The sequence below is a fragment of the Ahaetulla prasina genome, chromosome 2, assembly GCF_028640845.1.
Source record: "Ahaetulla prasina isolate Xishuangbanna chromosome 2, ASM2864084v1, whole genome shotgun sequence".
NCBI lineage: Eukaryota > Metazoa > Chordata > Lepidosauria > Squamata > Colubridae > Ahaetulla > Ahaetulla prasina.
Window position 1 is genome coordinate 128,737,254 of NC_080540.1, and position 16,497 is coordinate 128,753,750.

Consider the following 16,497-nt stretch of genomic DNA (forward strand, 5'->3'; position numbering starts at 1 on the left):
GGGATAGGCCAAAAGGGAGTTCTATATGATCTGATTAGCAAGCAGTAAATGGATGGATCGGACCAGGAGAGAAAGGGTGAAGTGGTAAAGACTGGGACTGTGTCTCTATTGAGAGAGCTAGGCTCTGAAACAGCTGACTTGTGACTTGAAGAAAGCAAATGGGGTCATCCACCCATCCATTTTTCCAGCCATGGGCTCCATTGCAAAACCTCACAGACCTTAGCATTAAAAATAGCTGCTATTTCACATCTTCTTACGTGAGGACAAAAATATCATGCTGTATTAACTGTCTCGCAAGAATGAGGCAATTTTTAAATATTATTTGGGTTTTATTATCTATTTTTCCATTTTGGAAGATCTAGCAACGTTCTAGACACTGGCACCTCTGATGCCATCATGGGAGGATATGAGAAAAGTAACCTATGGAGATCTTAGGACAGTTTTCTTGCTGTGAAGAATGAAGGTCTAAAAGTCTGATTCTCTAATCCCCATCCTTTTAATAGTTGGGAGCCTCCAATGAGGATCTATACCCCACCCCCAAAGACTTTCCTTTTCATTTCTATAAAGGGCAAATGTGGGTTATGCTTTGTTGACAAGCATAGCAGAGCCTGCTCAAAAACAAAACTAATCTAAACTCTGTGTTTTATTTCCTTTTTCTGCTGACATGGTCTTATTTCTTAGGACCACAAAAGACAGTTTATTGTTTCATTACCACCAGCTTTGTTAGGGTTGTTTTTCGTGATCATATAGGATCAGTTTGAGACTTCTACATGTCCAAGCCTGAGAAAGGACTTCTTATCACATCACTCATGAGACCAAATAGGTCCCAAACTTTACACTAGAGATTCACAGCTGAGAGAATTGACCATATAATCTGTAGGAAAGGACCAGGCTGAGCCAGAGGGAGGTGTCAAGTGCATCATCAGACTCGAGTCCCTTTGTGTTCACAAGAGATCTAAGTCCAGCCCACCTTGAATTCCTTCGACTCTTATCTACCACCAATTCACTTTGGCTGTTAGTAGTTTAGATTTTTGTAGCACGTTGGCATGCAATAAACCTGTATTCATTTGAACCTGTATTCATTTGATTCCTCATTTCCGGTCCTTGACATAATCCTGAGGAGCTTTCTTGTCACAGAGGCTTGCAATAGTCAAGGGCAGAGTGAACACGATTTGAGATTTCAGATTTGAGATACTGAGATTTCAGATTTGAGATAGTGAAGAAGCAAAGTAGCATGCTAACTTTTCAGGCTAGAAGGCAGATTTGGAATTTTCAAAGTTAATAAGGACATGCTTAAAATATGGCTGCCAAGCAAATATGGCTGCCAAGAATTTAGAAAAGACTGCTTGAGCAAAGCTATTTTCCCAAATGCTATTTACCCAAACACAAAATGATGAGGTGGTTTCTCCCATTTCCTCACACACAGGCACACATTCCCTCACCTCCCAGTTGTTTGATTCTGCTATCTCATCTTACCTTTATGTCTTCTGGGCAGGTGGGCATACTTTTTTCAGCATAGCAGTGGAATGTAATCACTCATCAGTACCTTTGTGGAGTCCAGAGTTTGGACCCTGTGTAGAACATCATTGTAAATGATGTTCAGTCTAACGCTGAACAATACATCAGCTGTCCTGCCTTCCTTTTCCTGTTGAAGGAAGACAGTTCTAATATTTTGTCCCATCCCAGAAGTTTGAGTTGCGAACAATTTTGACCTTCTCCCAACAGAACTCTCGAGCTAGTTATCCTGCCCAGTGGGGGTCCTCCCTTCTCTAAGACATTGGTGATCGTTTTATCAACATTAGGAAGAGTGATTACTATGTCATTGCCCATTAAGGGCCTCTGTGGCTCAGACTGGTAAGACAGTCTGTTATTAACAGCAGCTGCTTGCAATTACTGCAGGTTCAAGCCCCACCAGGCTCAAGGTTGACTCAGCCTTCCATCCTTTATAAGGTAGGTAAAATGAGGACCCAGATTGTTGGGGGCAATAAGTTGACTTTGTATATAAATATACAAATGGATGAAGACTATTGCTTGACATAGTGTAAGCCGCCCTGAGTCTTCGGAGAAGGGCGGGATATAAATGCAAATAAAAAAAAAATATTTAAGGAAGCCACTTTGGGCACAGGAATTCTCCTATGATATCACCTGAAGCCAGGGCTATTTTTAAAAGCACTTTCTCCCTTTTGGGGATATGAAAAATAGGAATGAGGATAGAAGGCCTCTGAGAGATGCTATTTCTTTTATAGCTAATCTACCCTACCCCTATTCCTTCAGAAAAGGTGCACATTTTATCTGATAATGTTGGAATTTTAGCTACACAATGTTCAGCTGTTACGGGGACAGGGAGGTTTGAAAGGTGGAAATAGGAGCAGATTGCCACCCAGAGGCCCCTCTTTCATTCTAACCCTTGCTGTGAGCCTGAAAAATTGCTTTGTTCAAAATCAGTCATTTTGCTGTACTATGCTAAGATGTAGTGGATGTCCGCATGGCAGGACATAAATGTGCTGTCCTTTTATACATTCTGATTCACCAGATTAATCCAGTTGCTTGGTTTACAACACAACGAACCAAAAAATTAAACATTCACACCGGCCACAGAGCCAAGATCATACTTCAAACCAGGCCACAACAGAAAAGTCGTATCAGATCTTGAACTTGGTTGAGTCCTAATTCTTAATTGCAATGCTTCCCTTGCCCTCCCTTCTGCTGCTAATGTCCCGAAATGAATCTAATCTTTTTGAAATAAAGCAGTTGTTCTTTTTGGGCTTCTGGACTTTGCCTCGGATGAATTATGGCTCCTTGCCTCTTTACAGAGAGAGACTTCCGGAGATGGCTGACTTTAGCTACATGAATGTACCTCGACACTGTGGAGGCAGCCATACCCTCACCCATCCATTCAGACGCTATGTGAAACTGCAACAGTTCAGCCAGAGTATGCCCTCTATCCAGCCAGATGAAAGCACTATGATGGCCATGATGAAGGTAATGAGGAGCCAGGTGGAGGGAGATCAACATTGGCACGGACCTAGAGCTGGACAATCACATTTGAAGCCTAAAATGTCGGCACTGCCTTTAACTGCTTTGCATGATCTGCCCATCAAGGAACTCTTAACCTAAAGAGGAGATGTAAATACAGGTAGTCCTTGACTTAAGACCCACAACTGAGCCCAAAATTTCTGTTGCTAAATGAGGCATTTGTTAAGTGAGATTTGCCCCATTTTACAACTTTTCTTGCCGCATTTGTTACGTGAATCATTGAAGTTGTCAAGTTAGTAACCCGGTTGTTAAGTGAATCCGGCTTCCCTGTTGACTTTGCTTGTCGGAAGGTCACAAAAGGGGATCATATGATCCTGGGACACTGCAACCGATGTAAATATGAGTCAGTTACCAAGCGTCTGAATATCGATGTGACCATGGGAATGCTGCAAAGGTCGTAAGTGTGAAAAATGGTCATAAGTTACTTTTTTTGGCCCATTCTGTTGTAACTTTGAGCGGTCGCTAAATGAACCATTGTAAGTCGAGGACTACCTGTAGTACAGGTTTGAGATTTTGTCATTTAGTGGCTGACAGGTTTCCCTTCCTGAGGTGCTCATTCCACAAGCAGGATGCTACTTGTTTGAGGTTATTTGTTAGCCATTAAGTTTGATACACCTGGGGAAGAGTCTGGTATTCATCTAGGGCAGGGGTCCCCAACCTTTTGGACCTCAGGGACCACTAAATTCATAATTTTAAATCCTGTGGACCACTAATATGATCTGCCTAAAGACCACTTGGGTGGGCAGGCTAGGTGAGCATGGCCAACTCAGTGTCACTCACGTCAAGGGGTGCCTCGCCGGCCTTTACTCGCCCCTCCCCTCCCAGCCACTCCTTGCCTGCCCACCCAGGCTCTTTAGGGTTCCAACTGGACGCAGTTGTTGGAGCTAGGCAGCCACCATGAGAAAGAGTTGCCAAAACAGCTGGCTTAGTTCAGATTGGATCTGTCTGAGAAGGAGGCTCAGCAGAAGCACCTCACTGAGGACTAGGAGCATAGGCTTTCCAAGCAGTGGGAAGACCTGCGGGAGTGCAAGGCCAAGTAGCGGTGCCTGGAGGCTCAGTGGTCTAAGATGGTCAGCCAGTTCCAAGCCATGAGGCAGTCTCATGGGAACAAGGCCCTCCAGCTCTTCGCCACCAGCGGCACTTCCCTCCAGCCTTCGCCCAAAGCCCTGCACAAGGAGACTGAAGCAGACAAGAAGTCAGAATTTCTGCCCCCCCCCAACCGCACAAGAAGACCCCAAAGGGGGAGACTCTCTGAAGCAACATAAACATTCATTGCACATATCCATCCGAGGGGCCATAGTTTGAGGATCCCTGATTTAGTGCATTATAAAAAATGCAAATAATTTTTCTGCGGACCACCAAAATTTTCTTATGGACCACCAGTTGGTGACTGTTGATCTAGGGAACTGGTGGCCTTCCAGATGTTGCTGAAGTACAATTCCTAACAACCTTAGACTGAGTGACCAAGGGACACAGATGTTAAGAGTTGTAGCTAAGCAATACAGAGAAGGTAGTAGGCTTCCCAGCCCTTGCTTAATGTAAGAAAAAGCCCAGTAGGGTTAAACCACAGGTGTTCTTTGTCCATTGTTTACATTCTTACAGTGCCTCAGGGTGGGAGCCCTATAAATCTTATCTTTATTAAGCATGGAATTTGCCTCTTTTGTAGCAATTGAGGCCTGGTTCCACCAGCACCTCCCTCAAGACCTCATTCCTATTTAGGTACAGTCTGGATCAACTACAGTAGAGTACATGGGATATTGTGAACTGTACTGCATTATGTATAAACTACTTTGTCATTTTCATGCCCACAGTTACCCTTTCTGTTTTAACTGATGGTTGGGTGGAGATACTTACGCTAGGCCCACTAAAAGCAATATCATTTAGCTAATTGATAATTAATTCCTCTGCTTTAAAAATGACAAAGTTTGCGTCTTCCTAAAGGATCCTAAATTGGGCAGTTTTATAGTGTAATGGAAGAAGATACTGCAGGATGAAGGAATACAGATGATCTGAACAGAAATCTCTTTTTCAGTCCTTTCTTGTGATTGGAGACAATTTCTTTTCCTTGAGAATTGGGGCCCCACTAGCATATGCTTTGCTAAAAAGTTCTGCTAGCTTCTTTTGAAAAAATCAGAACAGGTCTATTTCAGGAGCTTATTCAAGGTTCGTCAGCTTTTCTTTTGTATCTGTGTTGGTGGGAGAATAGGAAGGGGCAGAACAGGGTGTAGGATTCTTTTTAGAAAAACCGAAGTGAACGACCCCAGCCTGCAATACTGAAAGCAGAAGAGCACATGAAGAGGAAATTTCCAAGGCTTCATATTTGGGCAGCAGTGAGAAATGCAATCTAGTGCCAGCCAACTGTTTGGTCAGACAAGCTTGTCAGTCTTTCATAACAATCTCTCGCCTTATTTAAGCACTTGGAGAAGAAAGAGTATAATGCCTTTCTGAATAACAGCGATAACAACATCACTTTTTTTAAAAGTGTCTCCCCTTTCACGCTCTTAACTTCAAGGTTGGTGGCTTGGTATTGTCTTTGAGATAATGGATATACTTTGCTGTCTGTCCCTGAGATTTCTATAATATAAAAGCAACTGAAGAACAAAAGTCTTTTTAGCCACATGTTCCTCTGTAATTTCTTTTTATTCCCCCTCCGTTAGCAGAGATGTGATAACACAACTTGGCCATTTTTGCTAGAGTCATCCATGCTAATACAAGTCCATTGTTCTGATTCCAATAATGCTGGATGCAGCTGAAAACCTTCTCATCTGGTATAACACAGACATGTACAGACACATACACACATGCAGTCTCACTACAAATCCTACAGCCATTCCCCTCATGATTGTGTTAGCTAGAGATGGAGGGAATTGTAATTTAAGAATTCTGAAGGAGGTTGCACATTGGAAAAAGCTAAATTGAGTCTATTGGGTGGTTTCCTGATTACAGCCCCTCACTGTGTTTTTGTGACCCCATGAAGCATGCACTACCTATTTCACTTACCTTACATGCCAAGTAGCATATGGCACTGTGAGGTATTAGCTTTTTACTCTCTAGTGAAGCTAGAGTAAATTTCAAATTTTTTTACTACCGGTTCTGTGGGCGTGGCTGGTGGGCATGGCAGGAGAAGGATACTGTAAAATCTCCATTTCCACCCCAGGCCAGGGGAAGGATACTGCAAAATCCCCATTTCCTCCCAATCAGCTGGGACTCTGGAGGCAGAGAATAGATGGGGCCGGGGCCCGTCAGAATTTTTACTACAGGTTCTCCGAACTACTCAAAATTTTCGCTACTGGTTCTCCAGAACTGGTCAGAACCTGCTGAAACCCACCTCTGAAGTGAAGGTGGGGAAAGTTAAGTCAGCAGTTGTCAGGGGAGGATTTTGTTGGGTGAGGATGGAAAGAAAGGAAACAAGGCAATTTAGGATTGCAGAGATGGAAATCTCTACAGCAACACTTTGGGCAAAGTGATTGTTCCTGCAATTGGAACTGCAGTATCTCCTTTGGAGAAAGTTCTGAAGTTGAAACGTTTGGCAGAAGCCCCCAGTGTTGTCAGGGACATTCCAAAATTGTGAGTGGTATATCCTTTGTGTGTGGAAGGAGCTGATCACTCAATAGGACTCTCAGGTTAACAAGAGAACAGGGGATCAGCTTGCTTAATTATGTTCAGAAACAAAATTGGATCACAATGAATTGAAATCTTCAATAAGTTCAATTAATTTCTAAGCCACATTTCTTTGATTTCCATGTTTGCTCCTGCCCTGCTACCGCACAAGTAGGGTCCCAGTACTCACATGTATCTTTTTACTGCAAGGGGCAGAAATCCCCACTTGTTTTGCTTTGTATAGTTCAATAGAATTGGATTTCTGAATGGCAGTTGAGAGACCTGACATACCTCTTCCAATTTTCCAGAACTGGAATTGAGGCAGCAGATGGGAGGCAGCAATGATTAGGGACAAGACATGTATAGCTGCCTATGAATTTTTTTAAAGGAAAAAAATCCAAATTCTAAGTTCCAATGGACTATCCGGTTCTAAACCAGAGTGCGGTTTTCAAGCTCATTCTTCAGCTTTACAAGTAAAAACCCTTGTAAAAAGTGGTTAACTTTTAGCAAGGTTCAGCTGAAATTTATTCTGTATTTGCATTTACTTCCAGCATGAAGAAGTAGATATACTGGGTCTTGATGGTCATATTTACAAAGGACGTATGGATACACATCTTCCTTCAATAACCGGAAAAGAATGTGAGTTTTGTGTTCTGTTTGCAGATGCTCTGAGTAGACTAGTCAATTCTTTCTCTTTATCCCAGGCACTTTGAAGTATTTTGGCACTGTACCTTCCTGTCAAGTAATTGTTTATAGCAGGGGTCTCCAACCTTTGCAACTTTAAGCCTGGAGGACTTCAACTCCCAGAATTCCCCAGATTCTGGGAGTTGAAGTCCTCCAGGCTTAAAGTTGCAAAGGTTGGAGACCCCTGGTTTATAGCAGTATCCCCAACTTGGAGCCTTTTGATTCCCAAACTTAGAGAGCATGACCTTAAGTGAGAAATTACGGAAGTTATAGTTAAATAAGGAGGGATCCAGGAGGGAGAAGACCAGCCTATAAAACAAGCAGATCTCTGTTTGTTCTGGTGGGGAATTGATCCTGAGAAACATATAGTAATTTCATAGTTCGGGATGTTTGACCTCTTAGAGTGGCTATGGGTCTTTACCTTCACCTGTGTCCAAAACATTGATCCCTCCCCTCACACTTCTCTTATCAGATGTCCCAAGAACAAGAAGCAAGCTCGCTCGGTCTTCCTCACAAAGGCATCACCCCATGCTCAGTGACCTGGCCAACCTCCCCACTCGCCCCCACACTGCGAAACTGTCCGTGGGCAGCACATCAGGTACGTTACAATCCTGAATTAAGCTTGATTAGAAATGGAAATGATGCCTGAAGCCCACCCAGAAATGCTTAGAGAGTATTTCCTTCAACTGTCTATGAATTAATGGCTGAGGAAATCAGAGCAGTGATGATGCTCAAATGAAGGTTCTGAGAGATGGTCTGTATTCAATTTTATCACTGGAGGATGGGCATCGTGCAGATAACACTTGCTGAAGACTCCAAACAACCTGTTCTTTTCTTGACAGAACTACACTTCACAAGATCTCCTTGAGAAAAGCAAAGAGCTATTGAATTAGTGACCTTTCATAAAATTGAAAGTTTTGAACGATGAGGCCAAGCAAAAGTGGGCATTTGTGAACTCTCCAAATTTGGGGTGAATCAAACCCCAAAATTTAATTCAGTCTGCACTAAAAAAAAAAAGTAACTCGTTATGCTTGAAGTACTGAAATCTGGGACTATTTCTTTGTTAGAATCTCACTTAGGCCAGCAATATAATAGCCAGATTGCAACTTTCTCTTTTGCAGCTTTCACTAGTATGTTTATGTTCTTCCATTTCCCATGAGAGATGAGGTTAGTTTCCCAGGAAACTGCCAGATCCTGCTTAAGCATTGAGCCTCTGTCTTTCTGCAGACACCCAGTCACAGGAACCCCTCTTTCTGTCTATGATTCATGTAGACAGTGGATCTCCAAAGCATGAGAAAATCTTCAAGACATCAACTCTTTGGTAAAGAGTCCCTTATGGCCGGACAGAAACAAAGCATACTTTCCCAGCCTTGTCCTGACCTTCCAACTCTGTTGGACTGCAATAACTGCTTTGTCCCAAAGCTTCAAAATGGAAGATAACAGGAACTGTAATCCAGTACTGGTAGAGGATATCATTTTGTGGAAGGCTGCTGTTTTCAAAAATGTTTTTAAAAGTAGGAATGAAACTGGTAGTTAAGAATTGATGTGCTGTTCCATGCCCGGTAGATCTTCTATTGTTTTTGTGAGAAAACTCTTCCCAGCTGAGTGATTCTACCTTTCTTTGCATTCTTCATGGCCATGAATCCATCTGTCCGTTATACAGAATTCCCCTTGGTAGCACTGAGGTGCTGAATGGTCACATCTGAGATGCAAATGCAAACTTAGTCATTAAAGAATCCCACTGCAGCAGCTTGGTTGAAAAATCTGTCCAGAATCGATGGTGAATTTATCATTCCAAAACAATGCTTACTTACCCAGTGACTAATGTAGGAAAAGTACAGAACCTACTGTGAAGTGTTTTCACCTTGCCCAGATAAGGAAGGGAAAATTTATTACTAATGAAGGCAACTATATGTGTCCCAGGATAATGTTGCAAGATTGAATATGGATCGGTCACCAGGACCAGAGGTTTACTCTTCCAAGTTTTCAGATTTGTGCGGAGCCCATCTTCAAGGAACTTCTCCCTAATGGAATTAATATTTCAGTAGAGAGCGACCCAGTGATTGAGAGACCCAGTGACTGACCCAGATTCAATCTTGGAAAATTTATCTCCTGCACTGTCTCAGGCGTGGCCTGGTCATACTTTTTATTATTAACTGAATTCAAGAAAGGTCTGGTAGCAGAGTACAGGTTAAATATGCTGGTTCACACATAATTACATGTGTAGGATAATAGATCTCTGATAACAATCTTCCTAAATTTGATGTCCTCCAGATGTTTGGATCACTCTCTCAATATGGCAGCAGCCATCCAACTCATCTGGGAGCGCAGATTGCCAGTATGTTTGGAATGTATGAAGCAAATGCATGTTACCTAGAATAGAAGAGGGAAAATAAGCATAGTAATGAGAAACTTGGATTTCTATAGCTTGCACTCAAATATTAAACATCCAACACAAGTTTGCTTCTCAGATATTACTTCATATAAAAACATTACGTTAAGCGTAAATCAGGTTGTAGGGATCTTACTGTATAAATAGATGCTGTTTTATAAATACAGCATTTGGGAAATAGGACTGTCACAGAGCAGAACAGACAAGATTTGTCTATCACTTGGGCTCATTCATGTTACTTGGTTTGGTCATGCTAGAAAGGACAGAATGCAGCTTTAGCACAGAAAATTTCAGCACTTTCTGAGAACTATATCAGACATGAATTGCTAGTCACAAGGCTTTCAACTTTGATGCATCTTTTAAATGGCATCCTCTACAAGATGCCATTTAAAAATAAACGAGGGTGCAGCAATGGAGAGATTCTGTGTGTTACAAGAAAAGGTGACAGCAATTGCAGGTGTATAGAGGCTCACGAAATGAAATTGACAAGTATTTAGAATAGAATAGAACAGAACAGAATAGAATAGAATAGAATAGAATAGAATAGAATAGAATAGAATAGAATAGAATAGAATAGAATAGAATAGAATAGAATTTTTTATTGGCCAAGTGTGATTGGACACACAAGGAATTTGTCTTGGTGCATATGCTCAGTGTACATAAAAGAAAAGATACGTTCATCAAGGTACAACATTTACAACACAATTGATGGTCAATATATCAATATAAATCATAAGGATTGCCAGCAACAAAGTTACAGTCATACAGTCATAAGTGGAAAGAGATTGGTGATGGGAACGATGAGAAGATTAATAGTAGTGCAGATTTAGTAAATAGTTTGACAGTGTTGAGGGAATTATTTGTTTAGCAGAGTGATGGCCTTTGGGAAAAATCTGTTCTTGTGTCTAGTTGTTCTGGTGTGCAGTGCTCTATAGCGTCGTTTTGAGGGTAGGAGTTGAAACAGTTTATGTCCCGGATGTGAGGGATCTGTAAATATTTTCACGGCCCTCTTCTTGATTCGTGCAGTATACAGGTCCTCAATGGAAGGCAGGTTGGTAGCAATTATTTTTTCTGCTGTTCTAATTATCCTCTGAAGTCTGTGTTTTTCTTGTTGGGTTGCAGAACCGAATCAGACAGTTATAGAGGTGCAAATGACAGACTCAGTAATTCCTCTGTAGAACTGAATCAGTAGCTCCTTGGGCAGTTTGAGCTTACTGAGTTGGCGCAGAAAGAACATTCTTTGTTGTCCTTTTTTAATGATGTTTTTGATGTTAGCTGTCCATTTTAGATCTTGCGATACGATAGAACCTAGAAATTTAAAGGTTTCTACTGTTGATACTGTGTTGTCTAGTATTGTGAGAGGTGGAAGTATGGAAGGGTTTCTCCTAAAGTCTACCACCATTTCTACGGTTTTGAGTGTGTTCAGTTCCAGATTGTTTTGGTTGCACCACAAAGCTAGTCGTTCGACCTCTCGTCTATATGCGGATTCGTCATTGTCTCGAATAAGACCAATCACTGTTGTGTCATCTGCGAACTTCAGTAGCTTAACAGATGGATCGTTGGAGATTTCTGACATCTGATTCATGTTTTAATAGATAATAATATTAAAACTACTAGACGATTGGCAGTGAAGCTTAATGTAACCCTACACAAAAAACTTCTGCTATGAAAAATACACAGCTAAAGAGGATTACGTTAGTCTCCAACTTACAACCACAATTGGGATCAGAATCTCCATTGTTGAGCAAGATATCCATGTGATCACATTGCTTGAATCCCAGCTTTCCCAGTTGTGGTCATTAAGCAGACAAAGAGAAAGATCTGTCTGCCTAAGGAGGGCAGGCAGTTCCCTTCCGTATCTGGAAAGGTCCTCCTATGGTAGATCCAAGCCTTGGTTCTGCAGCCCTTCATAGATGTTCCTATCCCCTCATGCACAGAAGGGAATTCATGCACCGGGCTGGAGAAACCAAGTGGAGATATTTGCAATCCTCATTTTGTTTCTCCACCCCAGTGCACTGGTTTCTCTTTCCTCCATGCACAGAAGGGAAGTCGTGTACTGGGCTGGAGAAACAAACTGGGGATTGCAAAGAATGCTGCTTTGTTTCTTCAGCCCAATGCATGAATTAGTGTCCTCTCCTTGTGCAAAAGGGAATTCTTGTTCAGGGTTGTAGAAATTAAGTGGGCATTTTCATAATCTTTAGATTATATCCTTTCCCCTCTGTGCACAGAAGGGAACTGCTATGCTGGGCTATGCTGGGCTGGGGAAACAAAGTGGGGATCTTCATTTGTGTAGCCCTATGAAGGATTTTTACCCACTCCTCATGAATGGGTCGTGTGTGAATTCTGCAACAGCTGGCAACATTTCCTGCCAGCTTCCCCACTGACTTTCTGTGGAAGCCAGCAGAGAAGACTGCAAATAGCAATCACATAACTGTGAGGCGCTTGGCAATCTGTCATAAGTGCAAACAGGCTGCCAAGCACCCAAATCATAGTCATATGACTGCAGGGGTGGTGATGTGCTTGACGAACTGTAAAGTGCCCTTTCTGAGTTGTCATAACTTCAAACGGTCATCAAATGACAGATTGTAAATTGAAGACTCCCTATAATTGTTGCTGCTATATTTGGTTTGATAAATTGTATCGTAAATAGCCTATTATGTACCTCCAGAAATGCAGGTAGTCCTTGACCTATGACCACAATCAGAACCAGAATTTTGAATTCTAAACAAGGCAGGTTTTTTTGTGCACAATTTTATGGCCTTTTGTTTGCCACAGTTGTTAAGTAAATTGCTGAAGTCATTAAGTGAATCACATGGTTCTTAAGCGAATCCAGCTTTCTCCATGATTATGGTTACTGGAAGCTGACTTGGAAGGTCACAGATGGTGATCACATGACCCAAGGATGCTGCAACTATCGAAAAAAATATTCCAGTTACCAAGTGCACACATTTTGATCAGGTGGCCATGGGGATGTTGCGATGGATGTAAGTGCAAGCATTGGTCATAAGTCACTTTTTTCAGTTGCATTGTAACTTGGAATGGTTGCTAAACAAATGGCTGTAAGTCAAGGACTGCCCATACAGTATACAGATTCTCACCAGTGAGAATCACATGGTCAAAGATATTGGCAGAATGGTAGGCATGATTCGTGTTTCATTTAGCCAGCAATCAGCCTTCCTTCTTACCCTATTTAAGTCCGAGCTAAACCTGAGGTTTACCTTTTACCAAGTACACACTATAGTGAAGTGCACACTAAATTGAGCTCAAAATTTCTGTTGTTAAGTGATAATTTGTTACATGGGTTTTGCCCCATTTTATGTCATTTCTTGCCACAGTTGTTAAGTGAATCACTGCAGTTGATAAGTTAGCAACTCGGTTGTTAAGTGAATCTGGTTTCCCATTTGACTTTGCTTGTCAGAAGGTTGGAAAAGGTGATCACATGACCCAAGAACACTGCAACCGTCATAAACATGAACCAGTTGCCAAGCATCTAAATTTTGATCACATGACCATGGCGATGCTACAAAGGTTGCAATTGTGAAAAACAGTCATATGTCATTTTATTCGGTGCCATTGTAATTTTGAACGGTCACTAAATAGACTGTTGTAAGTCGGGGACGACCTGTATGTTAAACCTTCAAGTATGTCTTTTAAGCCAAAATAGATGTTCAATCACTGATCATCAGAGGAATTAAGAGACAGGCAAGTTTCAAGTGCAGCAGAGTAGTTAAAATGGCTTGCAAGCAGAATGATATGGTAGCAGGTCTGGGATCCCAGGAAATTTTCTTTCTTTCTTTTTTTTTTTTGCATTTATATCCCGCCCTTCTCCGAAGACTCAGGGCGGCTTACACTATGTCAAGCAATAGTCTTCATCCATTTGTATATTATATACAAAGTCAACTTATTGCCCCCAACAATCTGGGTCCTCATTTTACCTACCTTATAAAGGATGGAAGGCTGAGTCAACCTTGGGCCTGGTGGGACTTGAACCTGCAGTAATTGCAATCAGCTGCTGTTAATAACAGACTGCATTAGTCTGTTGAGCCACCAGAGGCCCAGTGTCAATTCAGGGCTTCTTCTCACCCTGTTTGGTTTCTCTGACCAGCAGAAGCTTTTCAGGATTTCAGACAGGGGGCTTTGCCAGGTTTAACTAGAGACGCCAGACTGAAGTCTCTTCTTTCATCATTTAAGGGCAGAGACCAGAAAATGTCAAATTAAGGTGGTTTTGTGCATAGGAATCAGGGGAAGGAAAAGTTTGTACAGGGAAAATGGACTCTGCTGATTGGCTCAACCATTTCTTATAAGACCAACAGTAAAATTGGATGTGGCTGTTTTGTGTGTTTCAGCTAAATCAATAACAGACAAGTCTGCCTCTCCGTTAAGGAACTCGGAAGAGCCTGGAAATTTGGAGAGAGAAACTTTTGAGGTCCGAATGACGATTGCCTCGAGACAACGGTCTGATGAGCAGTCTACCTAAGCCAAGAGGATCCAGTTTTGTACTTGCGTAAAATACAGTTCTCACTGATGAAGCCAGATAATAAAGAGTGTTCTAAAGGAGAAGGGTGCAGATCTTTTGCTGCCATGGAGTCCTGGCCTTCTGACTATGCCCACTCTGCTTTTTCCGATAGTGATGTCCCCGGAGGAATCTGCTAGTGGGTGGAGCAGGGGTAGGTGTAGAAAGTGGTGGTGGTGGGCTTTCTTCTGCATTGTTCCACTGAGTCTACAGGTCATTCATTTTACCCATACTCAATTTCAGTACAAAATCCACTATATAAACTGGCTAAAGAATAGCTGATTTTAAGCATCAGCTTGTCTCCCTTTTCTATTTGTTGCTTTGTGTCCACAATCAAATATAAAAATGGCCATATAAAAGAAAGCCACTTTTGTAGTCTGAGAATTTTTTCTCTGCTGTGTGACGAGAAAGAGAGACTGGATCTATCATTTCTTGTCTATCTATCTCTATCTCAGAAGTGGGCTGTCTTCTGGCCTGTCACGGGTGACATAATATCAGTATGTAAATATCTATGTGTTTACAGATTTTGCATCCATTGAGCATTTTCTGGAAAGCTCAGAAATCCTCGAGACTCTTCTTAATGCAGAAATCACAGCAAGTAATGCTCTAACTCCTGGACTGAGCAATCTCTGCAGTCAGTTTATTATGCAGAAACAGTAACTTCTAGAGAATCAGTAGCAACTGTTAACAGCAATAAATCAATATGGAGGCAGAGTGAGGAGTTTATAAACTTGTTCACACGTGGGTTGCACTGAGATTTTAGGGTTGGTGGTGGGTAAGATAGGCTTTATGTATTGTTAATGAATGTGCAGATCTGTACATATGAACATACACATGTACAAGCACATACCGAACACCATCAAATTAATAACTGATGCTGATTCAGCCTTGCCTTATTAATAACAAGTTAAATTTAAAAGTTTAAATAATATAAAAATTTTTGGCAAACTATTTTACCCTGCCATTCATAAGGATCAGTAGAATTCCTAACTTTCCTCTGATTCCAAATCTGAGGTGTATTTTGCTTCAGTGCAGGGCAGAGGATAATTGCTTGTTGGCAGCTGCTTTTAAAAAAACATTATTTTCCACTGAAAAACGCAAAATAGCCAAGCATTTAAAAATATCCACCCTGCCTCTGAGCCCCATTGAATTAGTGTGTTGCATTATGTGCAGGATGAAACAATGACATGCCCTTGATTGGTTGGTATTCTGCATCACCTTTAAAAGCATTTAATGTGCCGGTTGGTTAGCTGTAGTTGCCTTTATCGCAGGGTGACTCTGTAAGCGAATCGACACTTGAGCAGTCAAAATTTAGTAGCAGAGCGAACCCAACAAAAATATTTCTAGACTTCACAAGACAAACAATTATTCCCTTGATCTCAGGCATGCATTTGAAGTAATCACACTGTTTCAGTTGGGCAAGCAACTAATTCCGCTTCTCTGTGGCCAACACATTTAGTTCCCTAGTGAATCTTAAATCACCGCTTTAGAATTTAGTAAGCTTTCCAAACCAAACAAAACTTTGGTGGAAAAGAACATTTGGTTTCCCAGTATGGCTGTGGATCTTTCAGTGCCTAGTTACATAATACAAAATTCAGCCAGACTACACAAATATCTCAGTCTCTCATCCTGCAACAGAAAGACTTCATTGCATTTTTTTTAAAACATGCAGAGGAGCTATTGTTCCTGAGCTTGAGAACCTCAGGCAAATGTTTTGTAAGGATGAGAATGAGCACTTCTTTTCAAGAATTTTTATCTTGTAATTTAGGTGGCTGCTCTGCTTTTTACTAATAGCATGCAAAGACTAGCAGTATCAGACTGGACCAGGGCTCAGGGACCAGCAGTGGGGCTTCTCTGCCAACATTGCTACCATCTTGGCAGAATGCCAGGAGCTGAAGTAATGATCTCCTGGACCCAAGGAAGGCTTCTTCAATGGACTCCCTTTGAGTATTAGTCATCAAAAAGGCAATGGCTACATTGAAGGGAGCAGACTTCTGCTTGTGCATGCACCATCAAGAAATAATAATTAATAAATAAATAAATAAATAAATAAATAAATAAATAAATAATAATAAAATAATAAAATAAAATAATAAAAAATAAAATAAATAAATAAATAAAATAAAAAATAATAATAAAATAAATAATAATAATAAATAAATAAATAAATAAATAAATAATAATAAACAACTAGGGGTGTTTCCTTAATATAGAGGCTACCAGATTTGGACTACAAGAATCTGGGTCATTAGAGAGCCACAAAGCATTTGTG

The 16,497-nt window shown here is 41.2% G+C and overlaps 1 protein-coding gene across 1 annotated transcript in view; it reads left to right on the forward strand.

Annotated features, from left to right (window-relative positions):
* QRICH2 (glutamine rich 2) overlaps positions 1 to 16,204 on the forward strand; it is a 73,674-nt gene extending 57,470 nt beyond the window's left edge. Inside the window, exons 24-27 of the mRNA XM_058171881.1 lie at positions 2,814 to 2,982; positions 7,188 to 7,275; positions 7,793 to 7,918; positions 14,059 to 16,204. Of these exons, the coding sequence (XP_058027864.1) occupies positions 2,814 to 2,982; positions 7,188 to 7,275; positions 7,793 to 7,918; positions 14,059 to 14,189 (514 nt within the window). The 3' untranslated portion in view covers positions 14,190 to 16,204. The remainder of the gene's footprint in view (positions 1 to 2,813; positions 2,983 to 7,187; positions 7,276 to 7,792; positions 7,919 to 14,058) is intronic.
* Positions 16,205 to 16,497: the final 293 nt, after the last annotated feature.